A 20,585-nucleotide genomic window follows, 5' to 3' on the forward strand; every position below is an offset into this window, starting at 1 on the left:
AATTGAATGTGTTTGGGATTATGAAATAGTCCAGGGAATCGGTAACAAACCTTGAGTTTGTGGCCGAGGTTGTTTTCACCACATAGGACGTGTTTGACGAACCCGAGTCGTATTAGGGTTGTCGGTAATGGTTTGGCCACACGGAGTGTTTGCGCACTCTATGTCGTTCAACTCAACATGCGCTCGTGCTAGTCAAGTTCGTCAAGTAACCCGATTGTCCCGGTGGATGTACACCATGTATGGACGCTATTGTTTGAATCTAGGGTACCAAACTTACCAATGCAATCCCATTAACCATTGTACCTTGATCCGCTAAGACTCATGAGCCGGGCATGGTGGTATGGGACACCGTGGTCGAGCTGTCGGCCTACACTGGGGTTACGAGCCTCTCCGTAGTGACCAGTGAGCACACCAGACTCGTGATCGGATTATGGTGGTATGGGACACTATATTCGCGCTGTCGGCCTACATTGATTAGTGACGAGCCCTTTGTAGTGACCTCGAGCATACCTTGATACTGCATTAAGGCGACGAGCCTTAGGGTAGGACTAAGGTATGATAGGCATGCACTGATTGGTGACGAGCCCTTTGCAGCGACCTAGAACCATATGATCATATGAGATTGTCTAGGACTGACGACCCTAGAATGGATCACAAGCCTCGTTGACAACAAGCCTCACTTGAAGAAAATGAGGACGAGACTGAGAGCGATGAGGAAGAGAGTAATGGCAAAGGTGGAGCAGAGATAGAAGAAGAAGAAGAGCAGGACGAGGAAGAAGTGGAGGCCCAGGACACAAGTGAGAGTTCTCCTCCTGTGGCACTGGAGTAAGGGGCAGATTAGGCCGCCAGGGATGCCCGTATAGCTCGGCTTGAGGAGGGTCAGGCTGTCCTACGCCAGGATATTATGGATCTTCGAGGCCTCATGAAGCATAAGTTCAAGAAGATGTCTCGAACTCTAAAGTCTATCCTGTGTTGTCTGCAGGATAAGGGTGCCCCTCCTCCATCTCCTGATTCTGACAAGTAGTTGCAGATGTAGTCGTCCTTTGCTCTGTTTATTGTTTGTTATTGTGTGTAGCCGTTATAGGCGTAGTCGTTTGAAAGTTGTTTGTTGTTTAAAGCTTTAGATGTGATAGCTTGCATGCTTTCTCTGTTGCGATTCATATAATGCTGCACTTCTTGTATTGCGACAATTTTGTTAAATGAAATACATGTTATTTTTCCTTGAGTTGTGATGTAAATGCTGTGTGGGTGGATTATGTGGATGTTGAATCTCACAGGTTGCATCCTCTGTTGAATGTAGGGTATGCCTCCTAAGGGTTCGAAGACTTCGGCCAGTCTCTATTTGGGCGAGTCGCTTGCCGGGGTTTCTCCCCTAGGTGATAGCCAGATAGATCCACAGTCGTCTCGTCTCATTTTGGTGCTGGGCCAGACTCTTAGCCAGCTACTGGCCCCGCTGCTGGGCCGACTCCTATGATACCACCCATGGCTACACCAGTCACGCCTTTGGTTCTTGAGCCGAACCTTGCATCTGTGTCGACGCCTTATGCATCTTCGTCCGCTCCGCCTCCTGATAGGTTTGAGCAGATGATGCTATTGATGCAGCAGCAGCAGAAGATCCAGCACCAGCAGCACCAGCAGTAATTTTTATCTTTCATGGCTGGCATCTTTGCTCAGTCGATGGGGGTGACTCCACCTGCTTCACCTATGCACCCATCTGCGAATGCTAGTGCTAGTGGCACATTTGAGCGATTCCAGCGCTTACGACCTCCCACGTTTGAGGGTTCTCATAGGCCTGAGGAGGCCGAGTACTGGATTAATCGCATCTCTAAGATGCTGAGGCCGCTTCACTATGCTGAGACTGAGCAGGTTGAGCTTGCCTCCTTCATGTTTGAGAAGGAGGCCAGTCTATGGTGGGACAGTGTTCTCCACACAGTTACGGAGGGCTTTGAGTGGACGTGGTAGGCGTTTGAGGCACGCTTTCATGAGAAGTATTTCCTGGTCACTTACCAACATGAGAAGGAGAGTGAGTTCCTTCACCTCCGTCAGGGATGGATGTCGGTGACTGAGTATGAGAACCGGTTTACTGAGCTGGGTCGTTATACTCCATTGCTTCTGGGTGATCAGCCGATGCGGATGCAGCATTTTTTTAAGGGGTTGAGGCCTGAGATTCGATCGAAGATGTGTTGTGCTAGCATATCTTCTTATGCTGAGTTGGTGAGCATGTCCCTGCGAGCTGAGCAGGACGGGGACAGGTCGTCCCGTATGCGAGCACCTATGGTTTCCAGACCGCGACCTGACCTTCCGAGTACACCATTTCTTGGTAAGAGGCCGCGGGCAGATTCTCCTGCAAGACGTGTTGCATCATCGGCTCAGCTAATGCGTTCTGACTTACGCTGTTCGTACTATGGGAAGATTGGGCATTCGGATCGTAATTGCTTTACGTGAATACAGGATAGTGGATTTACTCCACTGCAGAGGATCAGCCGTCCGATGCCCCAGGTTATATCACCTCCACCCCTTCAGTCAGCGCCAGCTCACCCATCCTTCAGACCTTCTGTGCCTCGCTTCAGGCCACCTCAGCGGCCCATGGTTCCTCCGCCGAATCGCCCACAGTAGGCTCGAGTTCACACGCTTACAACTGAAGCGCCTGGGGCTGACTTGGCACCGAGATCTTTTGAGGTTACAGCTCACATCCAAGGTATTTCCGTTTCTTTGTTGGTGGATACAGGGTCCACTACCTCTATTATATCGTATGCGGCAGTTAAGCGCCTGAGTTTGGGCACGTTACTATGAAGGGAGTGACGCTCACTACCGCTACAGGGACCTCCTTTGATATTACCAAGATTTGTATAGGTTGTTTGATTGATCTAAGGAGCAGATCAATCCTAGTTGACATGTTTGTCTCATCTTTATACCATTACGACGTCATTTTGGGTATGGATTGGCTCACGAAGATGCAAGCAGAGATTGATTGTGAAGCTAGGCTGGTGAAAATCCCTGTTCAGGTCAGTTACCCTTTCCGTTTTGGTTGTTGTACTTTTCTGTTAGAGAGTATTGCTGGTTCAGTGCTTGAAAGCACACCAGTAGTTTGGGATTTTGAAGATGTGTTCGAGTCGATTCTTAGATTACCCCCTCAGCGCAAGATTGATTTTACTATTGATCTCATGCCTGGTGTGACACCTATTTCATTGCCCACCTATTGCATGCCAGGAATTGAGGAAGCAGATAGATGGCTTATTGAAGTTGGGTTTTATTTGACCTAGTGTGTCCCCTTGGGGAGCACCTGTTCTATTTGTCAAGAAGAAGGATGGTTCCTTGCGATTATGTATGGATTATCGCAGGTTAAATCAGGTGACTGTGAAGAACAAGTATTTCTTGCCCAGGATCGATGATCTATTTGATCAGTTGAAGGGGGCATAGTATTTTTTGAAGGTTGATCTGCAGTCAGGGTATCATCAGTTGCGCGTCAAGAATGAGGACGTGTAGAAGACCGCATTCAGGACTAGCTTCGGCCATTATGAGTTCCTTATGATGTCGTTCGGTCTACCAAAAAACTGAGAAAAGGCTACGAATAAAAACCGTAGCTAAATGCCTATGGATATGGTTATAGTCCGTAGCACGACCGTAGCCATTGATGCCGTAGTCATAGGTCTTTAAGTTATGGCTACGGTTTTAATCCGCAACAATAAATACAATAACTGCAAATTAAAGCTGTCGCAATACTTTCCGTAGCTCTAAAGTATATACCACTACAGATTATATCTGTAGCTAAAAGTAGAGCCAGAACCATAGTAATAGGTTGAAATTAGAAACAGCTACAGTTTCCAAATAAAAGGCAATGGTTAATAGCCATAGCAACTGCCTATTTTTTTTTAAAAAATAATTAAAGAAAATATAATAATGGCATCTCTTACCATTGTAGTACATGACCTGATAGATCAACTCATATAAAAGCTAATATAGATAAATACTTCATGGCTAAATCATTTATTTATTCAATCAAATACATTCATTCATTCATTCAATTGAATACAATCACTCATTTTAATCCATTGACAAAAAGTACAATACCAACATAATAGTTATATGTCTATTTAAAGTTCTCATTGACAGTAAGATCTAATGCCTTCTCGCAGCCAAATAGCTTCTCAACAATCGCAAGCGACAACTCCATGGATGTGCCTTTACTGGTTATCAAATTTTCATCAACTAACACTCTATTCTCAGCTTCGCTTTGATCCGAAAGCTTACTGCACATGGTTGACCACCTCACGAACCACGCATTGCTTTCATACTGCAAAACCAAACTTCTTCAACATACAACAAGTGTGCAACAATTATGCTAAAATGAAAAATGTCAAAGACAATCCATATTTCAACAATATATACCTTCAGGTTGCTCAACATTTTCACAGTAGCAGGATTAAAATATAACTGCATAGAAGGAAATTTAGGTAATTAGATAGCAGGCAAAAAAGAAAAAGAAAAAGAAAAAGAAAAGGAAAGAAAAGACATGCTTGTAGTAGGAAATTCTCAGTAGGTAGAGATGTTTTTCTTTCACTCTGACCGGGAATTAAAGAGGCAGGTGGTTCTAAATTAACCTGATTAGGAACTAGAGAGCTAGGTTGGACATTCCTCAGATGGTAATTCCCTTGCAGGGACAACCGGTAACTCACATTTCACAACCTGCAGCAGAAACTATAATTAACAAAGATAAAATTGGAGCAATTAAAATAATTCTACAGCAAGATTCATGCATTCTTGTTTCTAAATGAGACTCTGTTCCTAGATATCTAACCATCCATTAGTAGTGGATGGGAATCATGTACACAACCAAGTTTCAACTTGGGTCACATGTACGATAGGTGGCTAAGATGTTCCAAACTAAGAGATTTTCCTATGCCAAACATGATATAGTTGATGGTTTTCTATCCATTTTCCTATGCCAAACATGCTTTAGTTAGTGGTTTTCTGTCCATTTTCCTAGCACAAGCATGGCTCGCCGGATGAATGAGTCGGCTCATGTGGCATGGGCATACACATGCTGTGATTCACAATTTTTTCCCCTTCACAAATTGCTTTAGCAATAATATGAAAAGTTCTAAAAAGAGCTTGAAAGGTGTTTAAATGTCAGGGTGCATTTGGAAACTTCGCTTTTGGAATAGAGAATGGGCAATGGGCAAACCCAATTCCAATTTGGGGTAGCAATAGAGCGTAAAAGAAATCTGACTTAACACAGTTTGCATTTTCCTATGCCAACCCAAACCAAGTGAGATAATAATGTTCTAGAATTACAAACCCATTCTTTTCTCATTTGTGATTTGAGCCAAACCCGTTTTACTGATAAAAGTGGAAACTTCCGAACACATCCTTAGTTCTTAAATTTCTGTTTCTTTTTTATTCCAGATCAAACACAAAAAGGTACCTTATAAACGGGCCCAAATCCTCCCTCTCCCAACTTATTTGCCAGACGGAAGTCCTCTGTTGTAGCCCTTAGTTCAGAATAACTGAAATTGTTTGCTTTGGCAGCCATGATTAGACACTCTGCAAATTCAAATACAAAGGAAGATTTGGATCATATTATCTACTTAATCAATGCATGCATGCACAATCTCTATTTTTGAACATGGGCTTCACTAAAATCAAAATTGTATTGCTGTGTTTGCATGCTCAACCAATTGAATTGTGAGCATTCAGTTGAGTCTTGATGAAATAACTAGACCGTAACGACAATCAGTTGCTCTCCTTTCAAGTCCAACCTCAAAATTAATGTATTGCAATTTCAATAATATTCCATTAATATAAATATTTTATAAGTTTTCCATTTCCAGTCCACTGAACTAATTATTGCAATATGATTCAATTGTGCATCCAAGCACATCCTAAGGGTGTGTTTAGATGTACCCTAAATCACAATCACAATGGATATTTTGGCAAACCAGATGTTCATCAATTCCGTTGAGTGTTCGAGACAACAGAGAAAATGGAAACTCCAGTGTAGAGAGTAGCAATTGTCCACTTTTTCTGCCCCAAGTCAATATTTAGGATGTTTCAGGTCATGTTTGAAATGTTGCGGATATCGACCTAGGTGGAATGGAATCCTGCCCTCCTGGACATCTGAATACTGCCTAAGAAAGCCAATTGACCACAAGAGGTTTTTTTGGAACAAAATTGTAATTTCTCCTGTTTGAGACGGAAGACTATATTCCGCCAATTGAGTTACAAGTGTCTAAGTTGGAGTTTCAATGCATATTGATGAGGTTGTGTTTGGATGCTCAGTTGAATTGAAACGTAATAAACAGAAAGTGACCAAGTATGGTTAGTGTCAAGATTGCAATTGCGACAATTTCAAGTTGGTATACATGGAATTGCAATTACGGCATCACCCCCAACTTTGGTCATTCCTCTGCAATGATTTGAATGAATTGCAATCCACTTCAATTGAGCATCCAAATGCACCCTAATTCAGCAATATTGGCATTACCTTCATCTTCATCAATACCCCTTCTCCTGCATCTCCAGATAAAAACTGCGAAAATGGGTATAAAGCTTAGAGCGCCAACACCAACTACAATCCCAATGATCAAACTAGTCTTGCTTTTCTTTCCCCAACCTGGCGGACTTGTAACAGTCGGTATGAAATCTAAATTAAAAAAAAAAAAAAAAGAAGAAAAGAAAAAAGAAAAAGGATATGTATATTCATCTGTTAGTATCAAACAGTTAGAAATTTGCAGAATTTAATTCTAATATTCAGTCCTGGATATATTACCTGGAGTGACACTGATGGCCGAAATGGACGGACCAAAAGTACCTTGATTAGGTGTACAGCAAGTCCCTTTCACGGCCCAAAAGAGATGGATTTCGAGGAAATTTTCAGTTACAGTAGTCTGGAAAGTCCTCTGAACGGCTCTCCTAGAGACCCCACCTGCTGCTTTTTTTATATCAAAATCTTTCAATTGAAGATTTCCCTGAAGAAGCAATTAATAGAATTTCAAAACTAGTGGAGACTATTCTTACATCAAATTCACAAACTACACTATCAGAAATGCATGTCCCGCCCACATGATCAGAAATGAATATCCCGCCCAAAGATCAAGTACAGGTATTTTTTTTTAGCATTTCAAGATTAGTGGGAACCAATTTCAAAGTTCAAGATGACCCTTATCATGACTGTCCTATCGATGTTCTATGGAGCTGTCAGTTTCTTTAGACCACTTAACTATCCCAAGCCCAAATTTTAGTAAGATGTTTAATGGTGATATACTTAAATGGCATTTGGATGCACTATTATACGGATTGGCAATTATTGGTCTAAGTAGAAAAACTAAGTTCTATTTATGATGGATTAGGCTCCAAATTGCAAGTCCACTAGATTTAAGTTGGACTAAAAAGAGACCTGACTGCAATTTAAGGGCTACTCTCTTCATTACAGGAACTAGAAATCGTTATTATTATTTTTTCATGCTTACTTGGCTAAACAAATCAATCACTTATGATCATAGTTGATTTACAACTTGTGATTTGAGCTGAACTTAAGTAGAATGATTTGAATCCCATCTTGAATCTCTTTTTATCTAGATGAATCCTACAATTCTATGATTTGAATCCTATGATTTAGATTCAAATCCGGATTTATAATTGTTCTCTTTTGTTTTCAGAAACTAGGATTCCTAGTAGCTGTACTACATGAAAAATGTTTGCTATAAAATATGCACTAATGATATGGCAACATGCACTTATATAATAATAGCATGGTTTGCTATGTAAATATGAAAATATGAGAATTTCTCAATGTTAGGTAGAGAAAATTAATGACAACTCAAGATAACTTGAGATACTCATTAATGTCAGCCTTAATCTACTTTGCTTTAAGAGCACCATCAACCTCAAAGAGAATGCCCGGTGATTGGCTGATTTCAGCCAGCAAATCAATCTGCATTCGGGAGAGAAGAAAGATGATATCTTAATAAAGAACTATTAAATATTGATTAGGAAGTTCAAACAAAATTGTGATGCAGCCAACTTCAAGTTGGGAGTAGAAGGATTGGGCAACCTCATGTTTCATGGGAATGGACTTTGAATAACATTCCGCATTTGAATGCAACTGGGTGGAATCACATCACAGAAGCTGAAATGATAATCACAAAGGAACTCCAGAAAATCATGAAGCAGTACCAAGAGCACCCTTAGAGTGCCTTTGTACAAAAAGTGAACCTGCCCACAAGTAAAAAAAAAAAAAAAAAAGGATGATACCACAGTTGTGTAAGATGAGGAGAGAGAAGATAATGATGACATTCATGAGTAACACATACCTGAAAGTTGGAACTATCAAGGTAGGGTCAGGGGAACCAAGGTCCAAAAGCCAGTTCAGAAACAATCTGAAATATGCCCTTTGGCTGAAGGCAGCTTTCTTCTCTTTTGCATCCATTTGGATAACTTTCATAGTCACTAACAAAATATGCCACATGTCATAATGAGAACTATAAGTAACCATCATGGAAGCAGAAGTATAAATTTTATTTTTATTTTAAAACAAAAAAAATAAATAAATAAAACAAAAAAATTTCCTTGTGCATGTTTTTCAACCTTGGGCAAGAGAAACACATTACTTGATCCCTGGTCCACCATACAATACTAACAACAACAAAGATAAATGAAGTTACAAATCATCGAATTAATTAAAGCAAACACCTACTGAGGTTAATGTAACTAGCAACATTTGTTACAATTGAAAGAAATTTCTCATAACCACAAAAAAAAAAAAAAGAAAAAAGAAAAAAAAGATCGCTACCTTAATAACTAAAACCACAAGCTTTGCATACATATCAATAACAACAAATGAGAGATGTTGGACTTGTTGTGGCATTTATAGGGACAATGAGCTTGGATTAATCATGTCAGTGGCCAAACAATTTGCTACTGAAATTTCCTGAAATTATAGGTAGAAAGAGAAAGAAAACTCTTAACAACTGTGAGGGTTTGGAGGATTCTCATGGAAACATAATATAAACCACGGAAAAAGTTTACCATGAGGATTCGGAAAAAGCGATCCATGAGATCATTCCCTTTAAGCAACCCACTTTGTTGTAACTGTGAGATATAACAGGTATAAGCGACATCAGTATTGCCAGGAAGTTCACAAATCCGACACCACTCAGCAAACAGACAAGATACCTGCAGTTTATTCATAGAAAATGGAAAGCACATAGAAAAATCAAGATCAGACTCAAAGAAAAATAAAAAAGCACATAGAAAATGGAATAAGCAATGTTAAATAAGACAAACAAACAAGCACCTGCACATCAGGAAGGATTTTCATTCACGATTCAACAAACATAAAATTCATTTCATTTCCTTTTTATGACTTCATATGTTCATTTTTGAGTTTTCTATGCTACTCCAATTTCCAATTCAATAATTTCCAAGTATCTAATCGGTCCCTAAAGAATCTAAAATTTGAAGAACTACAGCTGGTTTGATAAATGTTGCAACATATGTGAGCAAAGCTATTACTTGAATTCCGTGGCTAGGCACATATATTACTACATGCAACTCATTAAAATTATTTTTACTCAAGTATATGCATCAACACATATATGCAAGTAAGGAAAACTATTATAGAATTCTGACAGAGGACCACAAGCACATAAATTACTTCACTACATCTGCAAGAATTAATATTAATATTTTTTTCCATAATCACCACCACATCGTTCTAGCCATTTGAGATTGGTGTTACGAACCCTGTTTCGCTAATCCCACTATTCTCAGAAAGTGAAAAATCCTTCATATCACTTCATTGCTGAAAGGAGCTACTCCATTACTCATTCCATTTTAGTGATTTGAAATTTTGCAATTGAATTCAGCTGAGCATCCAAATGCAGCCTCAATGAACTTGAAGAGATTCCTATGCCAGTGAACTAAAAATGTAAATAACCACCATCCCAAAAGTTCTAAATGCCTGAAGTATATAATAAAGCCACTCCACTTTCATCCCCAAAAGACTTTTTATCTGCAGGCATTTAGAAAACAAACTAAGAATATATACAATATCCAATTATCCATGTTTGTCAGCATATTGCATACACATGAACATGTTACATATGCATACATAAACACATCTAAACCTACATAAATGGGCTATGCATAAATGCATGTGGACCTATACAAGTTTATACATACATACAGAGAGAAAGAGAGATAGAGAGAGAGAGAGATTGTGCTACATTCATTACATGATTCTGTTTTGTCTTTTGAGTTTCGGCCCAATGGGTTTTTTTTTTGGGTAGAATCAATTTAGGTTGTATGTTCTCGCGACTGTGATACTTCTAATCCAACACGAACTGACTATTTAGGCAGCATTTGGATGCACTATCCAATAAAATTGCAATAACAAGTTCAATAAAGTGGAAATGACCAAATTGCAATTAGTTAGTATTCATATTCAATAAAGTAGAAGTTCGCTATCAACAGCATAAATAAGTAGGCCGGATATCTACCAGGATGACTTTAGAAAAACATGGAACTGGAAGATGTGCAGAAATGAATCTACTCGATGTGCAGTCTCATGAACATATAAAAACTTACCTCCATACACCTAGCTATACTACACAGACATGGAACAGGAAGATCCCCGTCGTCCATAAAATCAACTTACTTTGTACCTACCTTGGTTGAGAAAGAAGGACATAGTCTCAACTTCTAATCAGATGGGCCATGCATGTATTTTGAATGCAGGTTGTTTTTCATTTCCTTAGATGCCATTTTGATGAGCCGCCTACCACACATAGACGTCATGCTTGTGAGTAAGTAGTGTGAGTAAAAATCCAAGAGTATCTTTAAAAAGCCATTGGGAAAAAAAAAAAACCATGAGTAAGAACAATATGACTAAGAACATGAAATTACCATTGAGAGTATATCATGAGCTAATAAAAACCAAGTACAAAATGCATTAATAGAGGAAAGAACCATCAAGATGCATATAATTAGGGATTTACGTCGGTCCAAGAGACAACCGTAAGTAAGAATATTAGCTTTGAAAACAAAACAATGAGCTAAAAACCATGGATATCTGGCTTCATGGTAAGATGATTTGGACAGTCCAGCTAATTTGCACCAACAGAGATAGTTGTCAGTCCAAAAATACTTACAGGGCCAATACATTTTTTTCTTTTGTCAAGCAATGGATGTCCCACTTGAAAGGAATTTGATTACATTCTATTTGCATTCGCAATGTGCAAAATGGAGATTTCTGATATGGTTAGCCATAACAAAGCATTTTCCTGTTTACCCTCAGGCCATGACGAATGTTCATTTCTCACCAACAGCTCCATATCTCTTTCTATTGAATCACTCATAGCACATATGGATAGCAAGGTTAAAACAACATTTTTATACAAGCGCTTTCTAAAATTTCTAAGTGGGATGGGAATTTCTTAAAAGAAACCAAAATACAAAAAACAAAAAAAAAAACAAAAACAAAAACAAAGCAAAACATAACCAAAAATAAAAAATAAAAAAAATCATGCTGCATACTGCAGAGTGCAGACATCCAAATGCTATTTTGGGCAAAGGAAAAACTAATGTATTGGACCATCAAAACACTAAATTAAAGATCACCAAACATGCTAGCAATTATGAACATTAACAAGCCTACACATAATACAAAAATGAATAAATTGGGACTGCATCACATCAAGGAAAGCCCTTCAAAATGTACCATAGAACGATAACAAAAATACCGCAGTACCTTGCTACGACAAAAATATTCATGGCCAATTACACAAGCAATGGTTCTTTCCATACACAATTATTGAATCACCTCCCTTGATCATGACACACTTTTCCCAAAACCATAGCTTAGCAAAACAATTGAATTGCATAGGCATAGGATATTCTATTGGAACCATAATTTTATTTCTCAAAGCAACTGGTTGATTTTAATAAACCTTTGTAATTAATTGCATGCTCATAGCATCTATAATAGTTTTGTGTTCTTATTGCCAAGCTCAAGCTTTCATAAAAGAGTGTTTCCTTAGCATAGCAGCCAACATGCTAAGGCAACTCGTCCCTGCTCCCTAGGCTATATTTTCAATTCCATAAGTCCACAAATGCATTACAACTTACTTCAGTGGTTACACTTTCACATGTTTGGAGGAGGAGGTAGGGTATATACCTGAAGGTGGTGGCTGTATAACCATATATGCATGTTTTAAGCTTGCTAGTATTGTGCATATAAAGCATGCACCTACCCAACAAAGCCTACTTGCAATTCAAATCAATGCAACAACAAAATCAAAACCTATGATAACTATTGTAATATATATTTGAAATATTAATGGAAAGAAGTTGAAATAAATACATAAGAGGTGCATGCCTGTGCAACATGCACTTTGGGAATTTCATCAAACAGTTAGGGAATTTCATCAAACAGTTAGCATCCCTTCCTCCACATGTTCTTGGTCCCTAGACACTAGATTGATGTTAGTGAAGCAACAATCAATTGGCTCGGGATCGAACCATGCCGCAGCCCACAACACCACATTAAGCTTCGCAATAGGGTACACCATGTATTTTCCAAGGGAAATCCCCCTCTACATCATCATACAACAAATTTACAGATAAATTTTAGAAACTCTAATCTCAACATTCGATTTCGGTAAAAAAAAAAAGTATAAATAAAAAAATAATAATCAGAAACCACTAAATCTAAACATCCAAATTTTGGAAACAAGCAACAAAAAATTGATTGAAAATTGTTTCTGCATAAACTAACCTTTCCTTAAAGAGCTTGTTTGGTGCTATGCCTGTGACTTTTGCGAGAAGTAGCAGAGAGAGCTCTACTTTCAGATCTATCAGCGGAAAAAGGGGTTTTTGATTTTTTGTGAGTGGGAGTGAGAGAGGGGTTCCGAATCTTTCAACAGAGAGAGGTTTTAGATCCTTCACAACCGGGAGTGCAAAAACTCGAAATCATCCATTGATGAAGAGGAGTTCGTGAGATCGAGTGGGAGGGGATGGTTAGGGAGAGAAGAGGAGTTCGTGAGAGGGGAGATCGAGAGAGAGAGAGAGAGAGAGAGAGAGAGAGAGAGAGGGGGCGGGGGAGATCAAGAGAGAGAGAAAGGGACGTACCTGAGAGGGAATAGGGTTGAGCGGAGGGAGGGAAATGAATGTTTCGTGAGAGGGGGAAAAGAAAAAGGCAGCGCGGTTTTGTGCTTTTTGCTTGCTACGGTCTTGCTACGGTTTTTAACTATAGCTAAAATCCAATTTGACCGTAGCCATTGAATAATCCATAATAGGCCCTCCACGGTTCACATTTGATGGGAACTGGATGTACGACCTTGTCAAGGGCTTTGTGGGGTCCATCTTGATGCAATCGATATATCCACTCCGTCCATTAATTTTGTATTTTTTTAATAGGGAATGAACCCAACATCTAGGCAAATCAAAGGTTTAATTGAACCACACCATCGATCAATGGATTAATCTACACTCTTTCCTACCGTGTGGTCCACTTGTTCTTTCGATCTACTTTCTTTTTTGGGTTCTTGCCCTAAAATACTCTTAAAAAATGGATAGATGTATTAGATGGAGTACACGCATTTTAATGGGCCTCGTAGAGTCCCTTATGAGGTATCCAAGGTTGCATGTATGTCTGGTGAAGTTAGCTTTGAGCTACGGTTTTAAAGCTTTAGCTACGGTTTTAAGCCGTAGCATGAGCTATGGTTTATAGTCGTAGCAAAAAGTCAGAATAGTCCGTAGCCTTTGGTCATTTTTTTTGTAGTGTTATCTTCATTGTTTCCTATGGTATGGCTCGATGAACAGGGTGTTTCGGCCATTTTTGTTCCGATTCGTCATTGTATTTATCGATGACATTTTGATATACTCTGCGAGTCGGGAAGAACACGAGGAGCACTTAAGAGCAGTTTTGGATACTCTCAAGAAGAATCAGTTTTTTGCACAGTTCAAGAAATGTGATTTCTGGAGAGAGGAAATTAAGTTCCTAGGACATGTGGTGTCCAAGGAAGGGATAGCTGTCGATCTCGCTAATGTAGTTGTAGTTCAGGACTGGAAGTAGCCTAGTTCGGTTACTGAGGTGAGAAGCTTTCTAGGTCTAGCAGGCTATTATCGACGTTTCATACGAGACTTCTCGAAGATAGCTAGACTGTTGTCTCAGTTGACACGGAAAGACTTGAAGTTTGCTTGGAATGAAAAGACGAAAATAGCTTTTCAGGAGCTGAAGGACAAGTTGACGTCCACCCCTGTACTAGTATTGTCAGAGCAAGGAGTTAAGTATACGATATATATTGACGCCTCTCGCATTGGTCTGGGTTGTGTCCTTATGCAGAAGGACAGGGTGATTGCATATGCCTCGAGACAGTTGAGCAAACACGAAGAGAATTACCCTACACACGACCTGGAGTTGGCAGCTGTCATTTTCGTATTAAAGCTCTGGAGACATTACCTCTACGGAGAGGAATTCGAGCTCTTCTGTGACCATAAGAGCCTTAAGTATATTTTCACGCAGCGTGACTTGAATATGAGGCAACGCCGATGGATAGAAACATTGAAAGACTTTAAGTTCGATGTTTCTTACCATCCGGGCAAGGCAAACCTTGTGGCAGACGCGTTGAGTTGTAAGAAGGCTATAGAGTTTGCGGCTCCGCTAATGATAGCAGAATGAGACATGATGGAGTTTGTGCGAGACTTTGAGCAGAAACTTACAGTGGAAGAGCCATATGAGGTTATCGCACACATTCGAGTACAACCCCTCATTGACAAGATGATCATTACAGCTCAGGCAGATGATGAGCTATTGGCGAAGATGAGAGAACAGGTTGGTACAGATGAGGAGTCCGAGTGGAGTGTTGGTTCAGATGGGGGCCTACGATATCGTGGTCGGCTATGTGTCCCAGACATTCCTGACTTGAGATGGGAGGTTCTCGAGTCAGCCCATAATGCTAAGCTTGCAATGCATCCCGATAGCACGAAGATGTATCAAGATATGAGAAGATCTTATTGGTGGGACAACATGAAGGTTCACATTGCTGAGTTTGTATCTCATTGTCTCACGTGCCAGCAAGTCAAGGCAGAGCATCGCCGACCTCCTGGACTGCTTCAGCCCATGCCCATAGCAGAATGGAAGTGGGACTTCATCTCTATGGATTTTATTTCAGGGCTACCGAGAACAAGGAAGGGACATGACTCTATTTGAGTGATCGTCGACCGATTGACGAAGTAGGCTCATTTCTTACCGATCAGAGTCACAAACTCTGCAGACTAGTTGGCTAGATTGTACATCAAGGAGATTGTACGTTTGCACAGAGTTCCCTTGGAGATTGTGTCTGACAGAGACACGCGATTCACATCTATCTTCTGGACTCGTATCCAAGAAGCGATGGGTGTGAAATTGAAATTCAGCACCGCGTTTCATCTGCAGACAGACGGGCAGATGGAACGTGTGAATCAGGTTCTGGAAGACATGTTGTGAGCTTGTGTTTTGGATTTCAAAGACAGTTGGGATGACTGTCTCCCTTATGCAGAGTTCGCGTATAACAATAGATTCCAGGTGAGTATCGGCATGGCTCCTTAAGAGGCATTGTATGGTCGCCCGCGTAGAGCACCAAATTGCTGGGTAGAAGTTGGTGAGCGTAGTTTGATTGGCCCAGAGTTGGTGCAGGCAATTTCAGAGAAAGTTGACATTATTCGACGTTAACTTCTGACAGCCCAGAGCAGGCAGAAGAGTTATGCTGATACAAGGCGGCAACTGCTTGAGTTTGAGGTTGGAGACCATGTATTTCTTAAGGTTTCCCCTATGAAGGGAGTTTTGTGATTTGGTAAGAAGGGGAAGCTCAAGCCGAGATTTATTGGTCCATTTCAAATACTGGATCGAGTGGGAGCAGTAGCATACCGCCTTGCTTTGTCCACACCACTTGCGGGCGTGCATAACGTATTTCATGTTTCTATGCTGAAGAAGTACGTTCCTGATCCTTCACATATTATCAGTTGGGAGCAGGTGAAGTTGAGCAAGGATGCCACATATGTCTTGCGACCGACACGTATCCTAGACAGGAAGGAGCAGGTATTGCATAGCAAGGTCATCCCTCTTGTGAAAGTACTGTGGATGCATTATAATGAAGAAGAGGCTACTTGGGAGACTGAAGCTGAGGTCAGAAAGAGCTACCCTCAGATCCTTGAGGAGTATGAGAAGGTACGAATTTCGAGGATAAAATTTTTCTTTAAGGGGGTTGATTGTAATGACCCGAAAAATTTCGTGCAAAGACCCAAGTACTACCTTAAATTCTTTAGAAGTTTAATGTGGGTTATTTAGCGCTAAACTCGATTGCTTGTGAAATTAGCATCAATCACTTTAAATTTGATCTGCAGGACTCAAAACCTGTAGAATCATTAGCGTTATGTTACCCTGAAATCTGGGATTCAACGCTAAATCCAGTTGCTCTCGGGAGTACTTGGAAACTTTGTATCAGACCTGGACCACACGTCGAAAGTCCGATAGCGATGATCTTAGACAATTATGATCACCTGGTTGGGCTTGACCATCACCTCAAAAATCAAGTTCAGATGATGTCCTGGGTCGATTTGTTTGAGTCCGGAGTAAAGAGTGTGAGAAAGCTGAGAAATTAAATATGAATTTATGAAATCTGAGTCGTGTCGCTTGCGCGCTGATTCTCAGCATTCAGACCGTTGGATTCTGACCCAATTTCACCCTTGGATCAGGGAAGATGGCCCTGGCATGTTGTAGTGCTTGTGGACCTGATCGAGTTTCGGTGATCGTTGAATTGAGATTGGTCCGCCACGGCTGATCTGTAAATTCGATCGGTACAAAAACTCAGCCTGACCTAGATCCATGGTCAGTGAGCTTAAGTCCGACCGCACGTGGAAAAAGGACCACCAAAAGTGCTCCATTGGACCAATATAGACCTGATTTGGTTATAACCTAAGTATACCTTGGCCCTGGGGCTATTTTCATCCATTTTAGGCCTATATATAGACCTTAAAACCCTCACTCTCAATTCCATACGAATTTTCTAACCTTAGCTAAGAGAGAGGAAAAGAGAGAGAAAGTGAGAGAGAAGTTGGTGAATCATCTTGAGATTCCTCCTTATTACTCTACATCCCTAAACCATCACTTCTAAATCGTTATTCCGGCAATTCTAAGTTCATTCTTGGGTAAGTCAATCAAACCCTAGTCTGTTTTAGAGCTTAGAATAGTCTAAGTGTTGATGTAGCTCATTTCTATTCATGCCTTACTTTATCTAGTCGCCGTTGACGAAGACTTATCGTCTGAATCAGATCTGTGCACATTTTCTGGTTTAAGGTGCGGACTATATTCGTATAGGTTATGGTTTTCATGGCTTTCAATGTCGGTTAATGGTTTATTATTATTGTGGGTGTAATTTCACATGCCAAATGCGATGTTTATATTGCGTTCCTGATATATATGAGATATATTGAGATTTGTGTATTCCATGTACATGTAGAAAGTATCGTATATGTATGAAATACGAACATGTGTTTGCCATGAATAATAGTCGTGTATTTATGTTAGTTGTATGTGTATTAACTCCTTGGCAAAAGGAATTGTCCAAATGTGTATTATCACCAACATACGTCATGTATGTTAAAATATGTAGTTTAAGTGTTTGTAGAAATGTTTGAATGATCTAGCATGTTAGATATTATTCTATTTACGAGCGTTGAGAAGAGAGTCTCAACTATCCTATGGGTGTGTATGATTTCTCACATGCAATTTACATTCTTTGTTGGTTAAATTCAAGCATTTCTTATATGTAAATTCATGTTAAGTTGATATTCTTCAAATGGTCACATACCGTATGATTAGAATTGTTGTTCCATTACTGTTCTAAATTGTTAATATGAATATCTATTATAATTGAATGTGTTTGGGACTATGAAATAGTCCAGGGAATCGGTAACAAACCTTGAGTTTGTGGTCGAGGTTGTTTTCACCACGTAGGACGTGTTTGACGAACCCGAGTCATATTAGGGTTGTCAGTAGTGGTTTGGCCACACGGAGTGTTTGCGCACTCTATGTCGTTCAACTCAACGTGCGCTCATGCTAGTCGAGTTCGTCAAGTAACCCGATTGTCCCGGTGGATGTACACTATGTATGGACGCTATTGTTTGAATTTAGGGTACCAAACTTACCAATACAATTCCGTTAACCATTGTACCTTGATCCGCTAAGACTCATGAGCAGGGCATGGTAGTATGGGACACCGTGGTTGAGCTGTCGGCCTACGCTGGGGTGACGAGCCTCCCCGTAGTGACCAGTGAGCACACCAGACTCGTGAGCCGATTATGGTGGTATGGGACACTATATTCGTGCTGTCGGCCAACATTGATTGGTGACGAGCCCTTTGTAGTGACCTTGAGTATACCTTGATACTGCATTAAGGCGACGAGCCTTAGGGTAGGACTAAGGTATGATAGGCATGCATTGATTAGTGACGAGCCCTTTACAGCGACCTAGAACCATATGATTGTACGAGATTGTCTAGGACTGACGACCCTAGAATGGATCACCATTTGGGAATTGATATGAGGAAGGTACTTTAGCTTCCCAATCTTGCTGTATGAAAAGGACTAATAACAACTCGTTAATCATGTTTATGCACCGCATTGCATGTGCGTTGCCGTCGTTGGCACCGCGGGAGGTTATCATGCGTACCGTAAGATGAAGACGTTGAGGGAGTACAGGCGAGGGCATGCATCATTTCTTCATACATCCTTGCATTAACAAGAGTACTTAGGACGTGTTTGATTGTATTGCCTTATCATTACTCCTTGATTGATTTGATATCATGTTAACTTTTACTGTATAGTTCCACTGAGTTGATCACTCAATCCCACATTCTGGGATGGTGTTTCAACACCAACCAGACTCTGTCTTAGATGCAGATAATAACGCGACCCCTGAGGCAGAGCAGGAGTATGAGGATGATGAGGACGCGTTTTCTTTTATGCAGTTCTCAGGCGGGTTCATGTGAGCCGTGTCCTAATCTATGGGGATACAGGGTTTATTTTGTAATGGTTTATTTCATTTGATACTTGCATTTTGAGACACACATGAATGTAATTATAACCTGGCAGAGTATGCATATCTCAGGGACATATACTGATATCTATACTTCTTTGAGTCTTTCACTTATCCCTGAATTATGTTGTAGTTTGGCTTAATCTATTCCATGTTTTATGCACTCATACAGACAACATACATCCATCATTGCATATGTTGCATAAGTGATGTTTTGGAACTCGGGAGCTGAGTTATGCTCGACCTTCGAATTTCAGGGCGTTACACATTTAATAAGGCTTATTGTGATGTATTTGTAGCCTTTGATGAGGCCCATTGTGATGTATTTTTGGCCAATATGATGAGGCCCATTGTGATGTATTTTTGGCCTATGGATGCGACCCATTGTGATGTGTATTAGGCCCAGGTATACAGCCCATTGCGATGTGTATGGTGATGTATATGAGGCCCATAAATGAGGCCCCCTGTATGTATATTTGAGGCCCACTGGCGATTTATTGAGGCCCATCGGTTATGGCCCATTGTGATGTGTATTAGGCCCTTGTGCGAAGCTATGAGCCCGCTAGATGTTTAGCTTTGGCTTTATGTGGGCCACTCCTTGGGGGCAATGTTGGTTAAATGTCCACATTGATGGGCAATGATGGTTAAATGTCCACATTATGACCTTCTCTTAGGCTTTGTTAGGCCCATTCTCACCGATTCCGATTATCGAGGCTGATTGTTGAGGCCGATTTCAATTTTAATTGTTGAGGCTGATTTCGATTTCGATTGTGGAGGTCGATTGTTGAGGCTGATTCTGATTCCAATTGTCGAGGCCGATTATCGAGGTCGATTCCGATTGTCGATACTGATTCTGATTGTCGATACTGATTCCGATTGTCGAGGCCGATTGTTGAGGCCAATTCTGATTGTCGAGGCCAATTGTTGAGGCCGATTCTGATTCCGATTATCGAGGTCAATTCCGATTGTCGATACCGATTTCGATTATCGAGGTTGATTCTGATTGTCGAGGACGATTCTGATTGTTAAGGCCGATTCTGATTCCAATTATAGAGGCTGATTCCGATTGTCGAGGCCGATTCCGATGGTTGATACCGATTTTGATTGTCGAGGCCGATTGTTGAGGCCGAATCTAGTTCCAATTATTAAGGCCAATTATTGAGGCCGATTCCAATTGTTGAGGCCGATTCCGATTGTTGAGGCCATTTGTATAGGCCGATTGTCAAGGTCAATTATCGAGGCTGATTCCGATTGTCGAGGCCCAATGTGATGTATATGCAGTCTGTATTTGAGGCCCATTGTGATGTGCATTTGACCCGTGTTTGAGGCCTAATGTGATGTATATGCGACCCGTATTTGAGGCCCATTGTGATGTGTATTTAGCCCATGTTTAAGGCCCAATGTGATATATATAAGGCCTATGTGATGAGGCCTATTGTGATGCATTTGAGGGCCAGGCGATGGAGCCCATTGTGACGTATGTTAGGCCCATGTGAAAGGCCCATCATTA

General features: G+C 40.6%; 1 protein-coding gene and 1 long non-coding RNA gene across 4 annotated transcripts; both read right to left on the reverse strand.

Moving 5' to 3' along the window:
* Window positions 1–4,064: 4,064 nt before the first annotated feature.
* Window positions 4,065–7,233, reverse strand: LOC131229158 (protein DJ-1 homolog A-like). 3 transcript variants are annotated; one of them, XR_009163199.1, is made up of 5 exons: window positions 6,485–6,830; window positions 5,426–5,544; window positions 4,602–4,698; window positions 4,390–4,434; window positions 4,065–4,294 (listed from the first exon to the last, which is right to left on the reverse strand). XR_009163199.1 is itself a non-coding variant. In XM_058225042.1 (4 exons), the coding sequence occupies exons 2-4, from the start codon at window positions 5,531–5,533 to the stop codon at window positions 4,091–4,093; spliced, it is 357 nt and encodes a 118-aa protein (XP_058081025.1). In that variant the 5' UTR covers window positions 5,534–5,544; window positions 6,485–6,837; the 3' UTR covers window positions 4,065–4,090. The 3 variants fall into 3 exon arrangements, 2 of the variants coding, with proteins under 2 accessions (XP_058081025.1, XP_058081032.1); XM_058225042.1 differs by lacking the exon at window positions 4,602–4,698 and having other exon boundaries at window positions 6,485–6,837; XM_058225049.1 differs by lacking the exons at window positions 4,390–4,434; window positions 4,602–4,698 and having other exon boundaries at window positions 6,485–7,233.
* A 607-nt stretch (window positions 7,234–7,840) lies between these two features.
* On the reverse strand, window positions 7,841–8,442 carry LOC131229173 (uncharacterized). The gene is made up of 3 exons (XR_009163200.1): window positions 8,313–8,442; window positions 8,054–8,214; window positions 7,841–7,933 (listed from the first exon to the last, which is right to left on the reverse strand). It is a non-coding gene; the product is annotated as an uncharacterized LOC131229173 (long non-coding RNA).
* Window positions 8,443–20,585: the final 12,143 nt, after the last annotated feature.

Source organism: Magnolia sinica, chromosome 2, assembly GCF_029962835.1.
Source record: "Magnolia sinica isolate HGM2019 chromosome 2, MsV1, whole genome shotgun sequence".
Taxonomy (NCBI): Eukaryota; Viridiplantae; Streptophyta; class Magnoliopsida; order Magnoliales; family Magnoliaceae; genus Magnolia; species Magnolia sinica.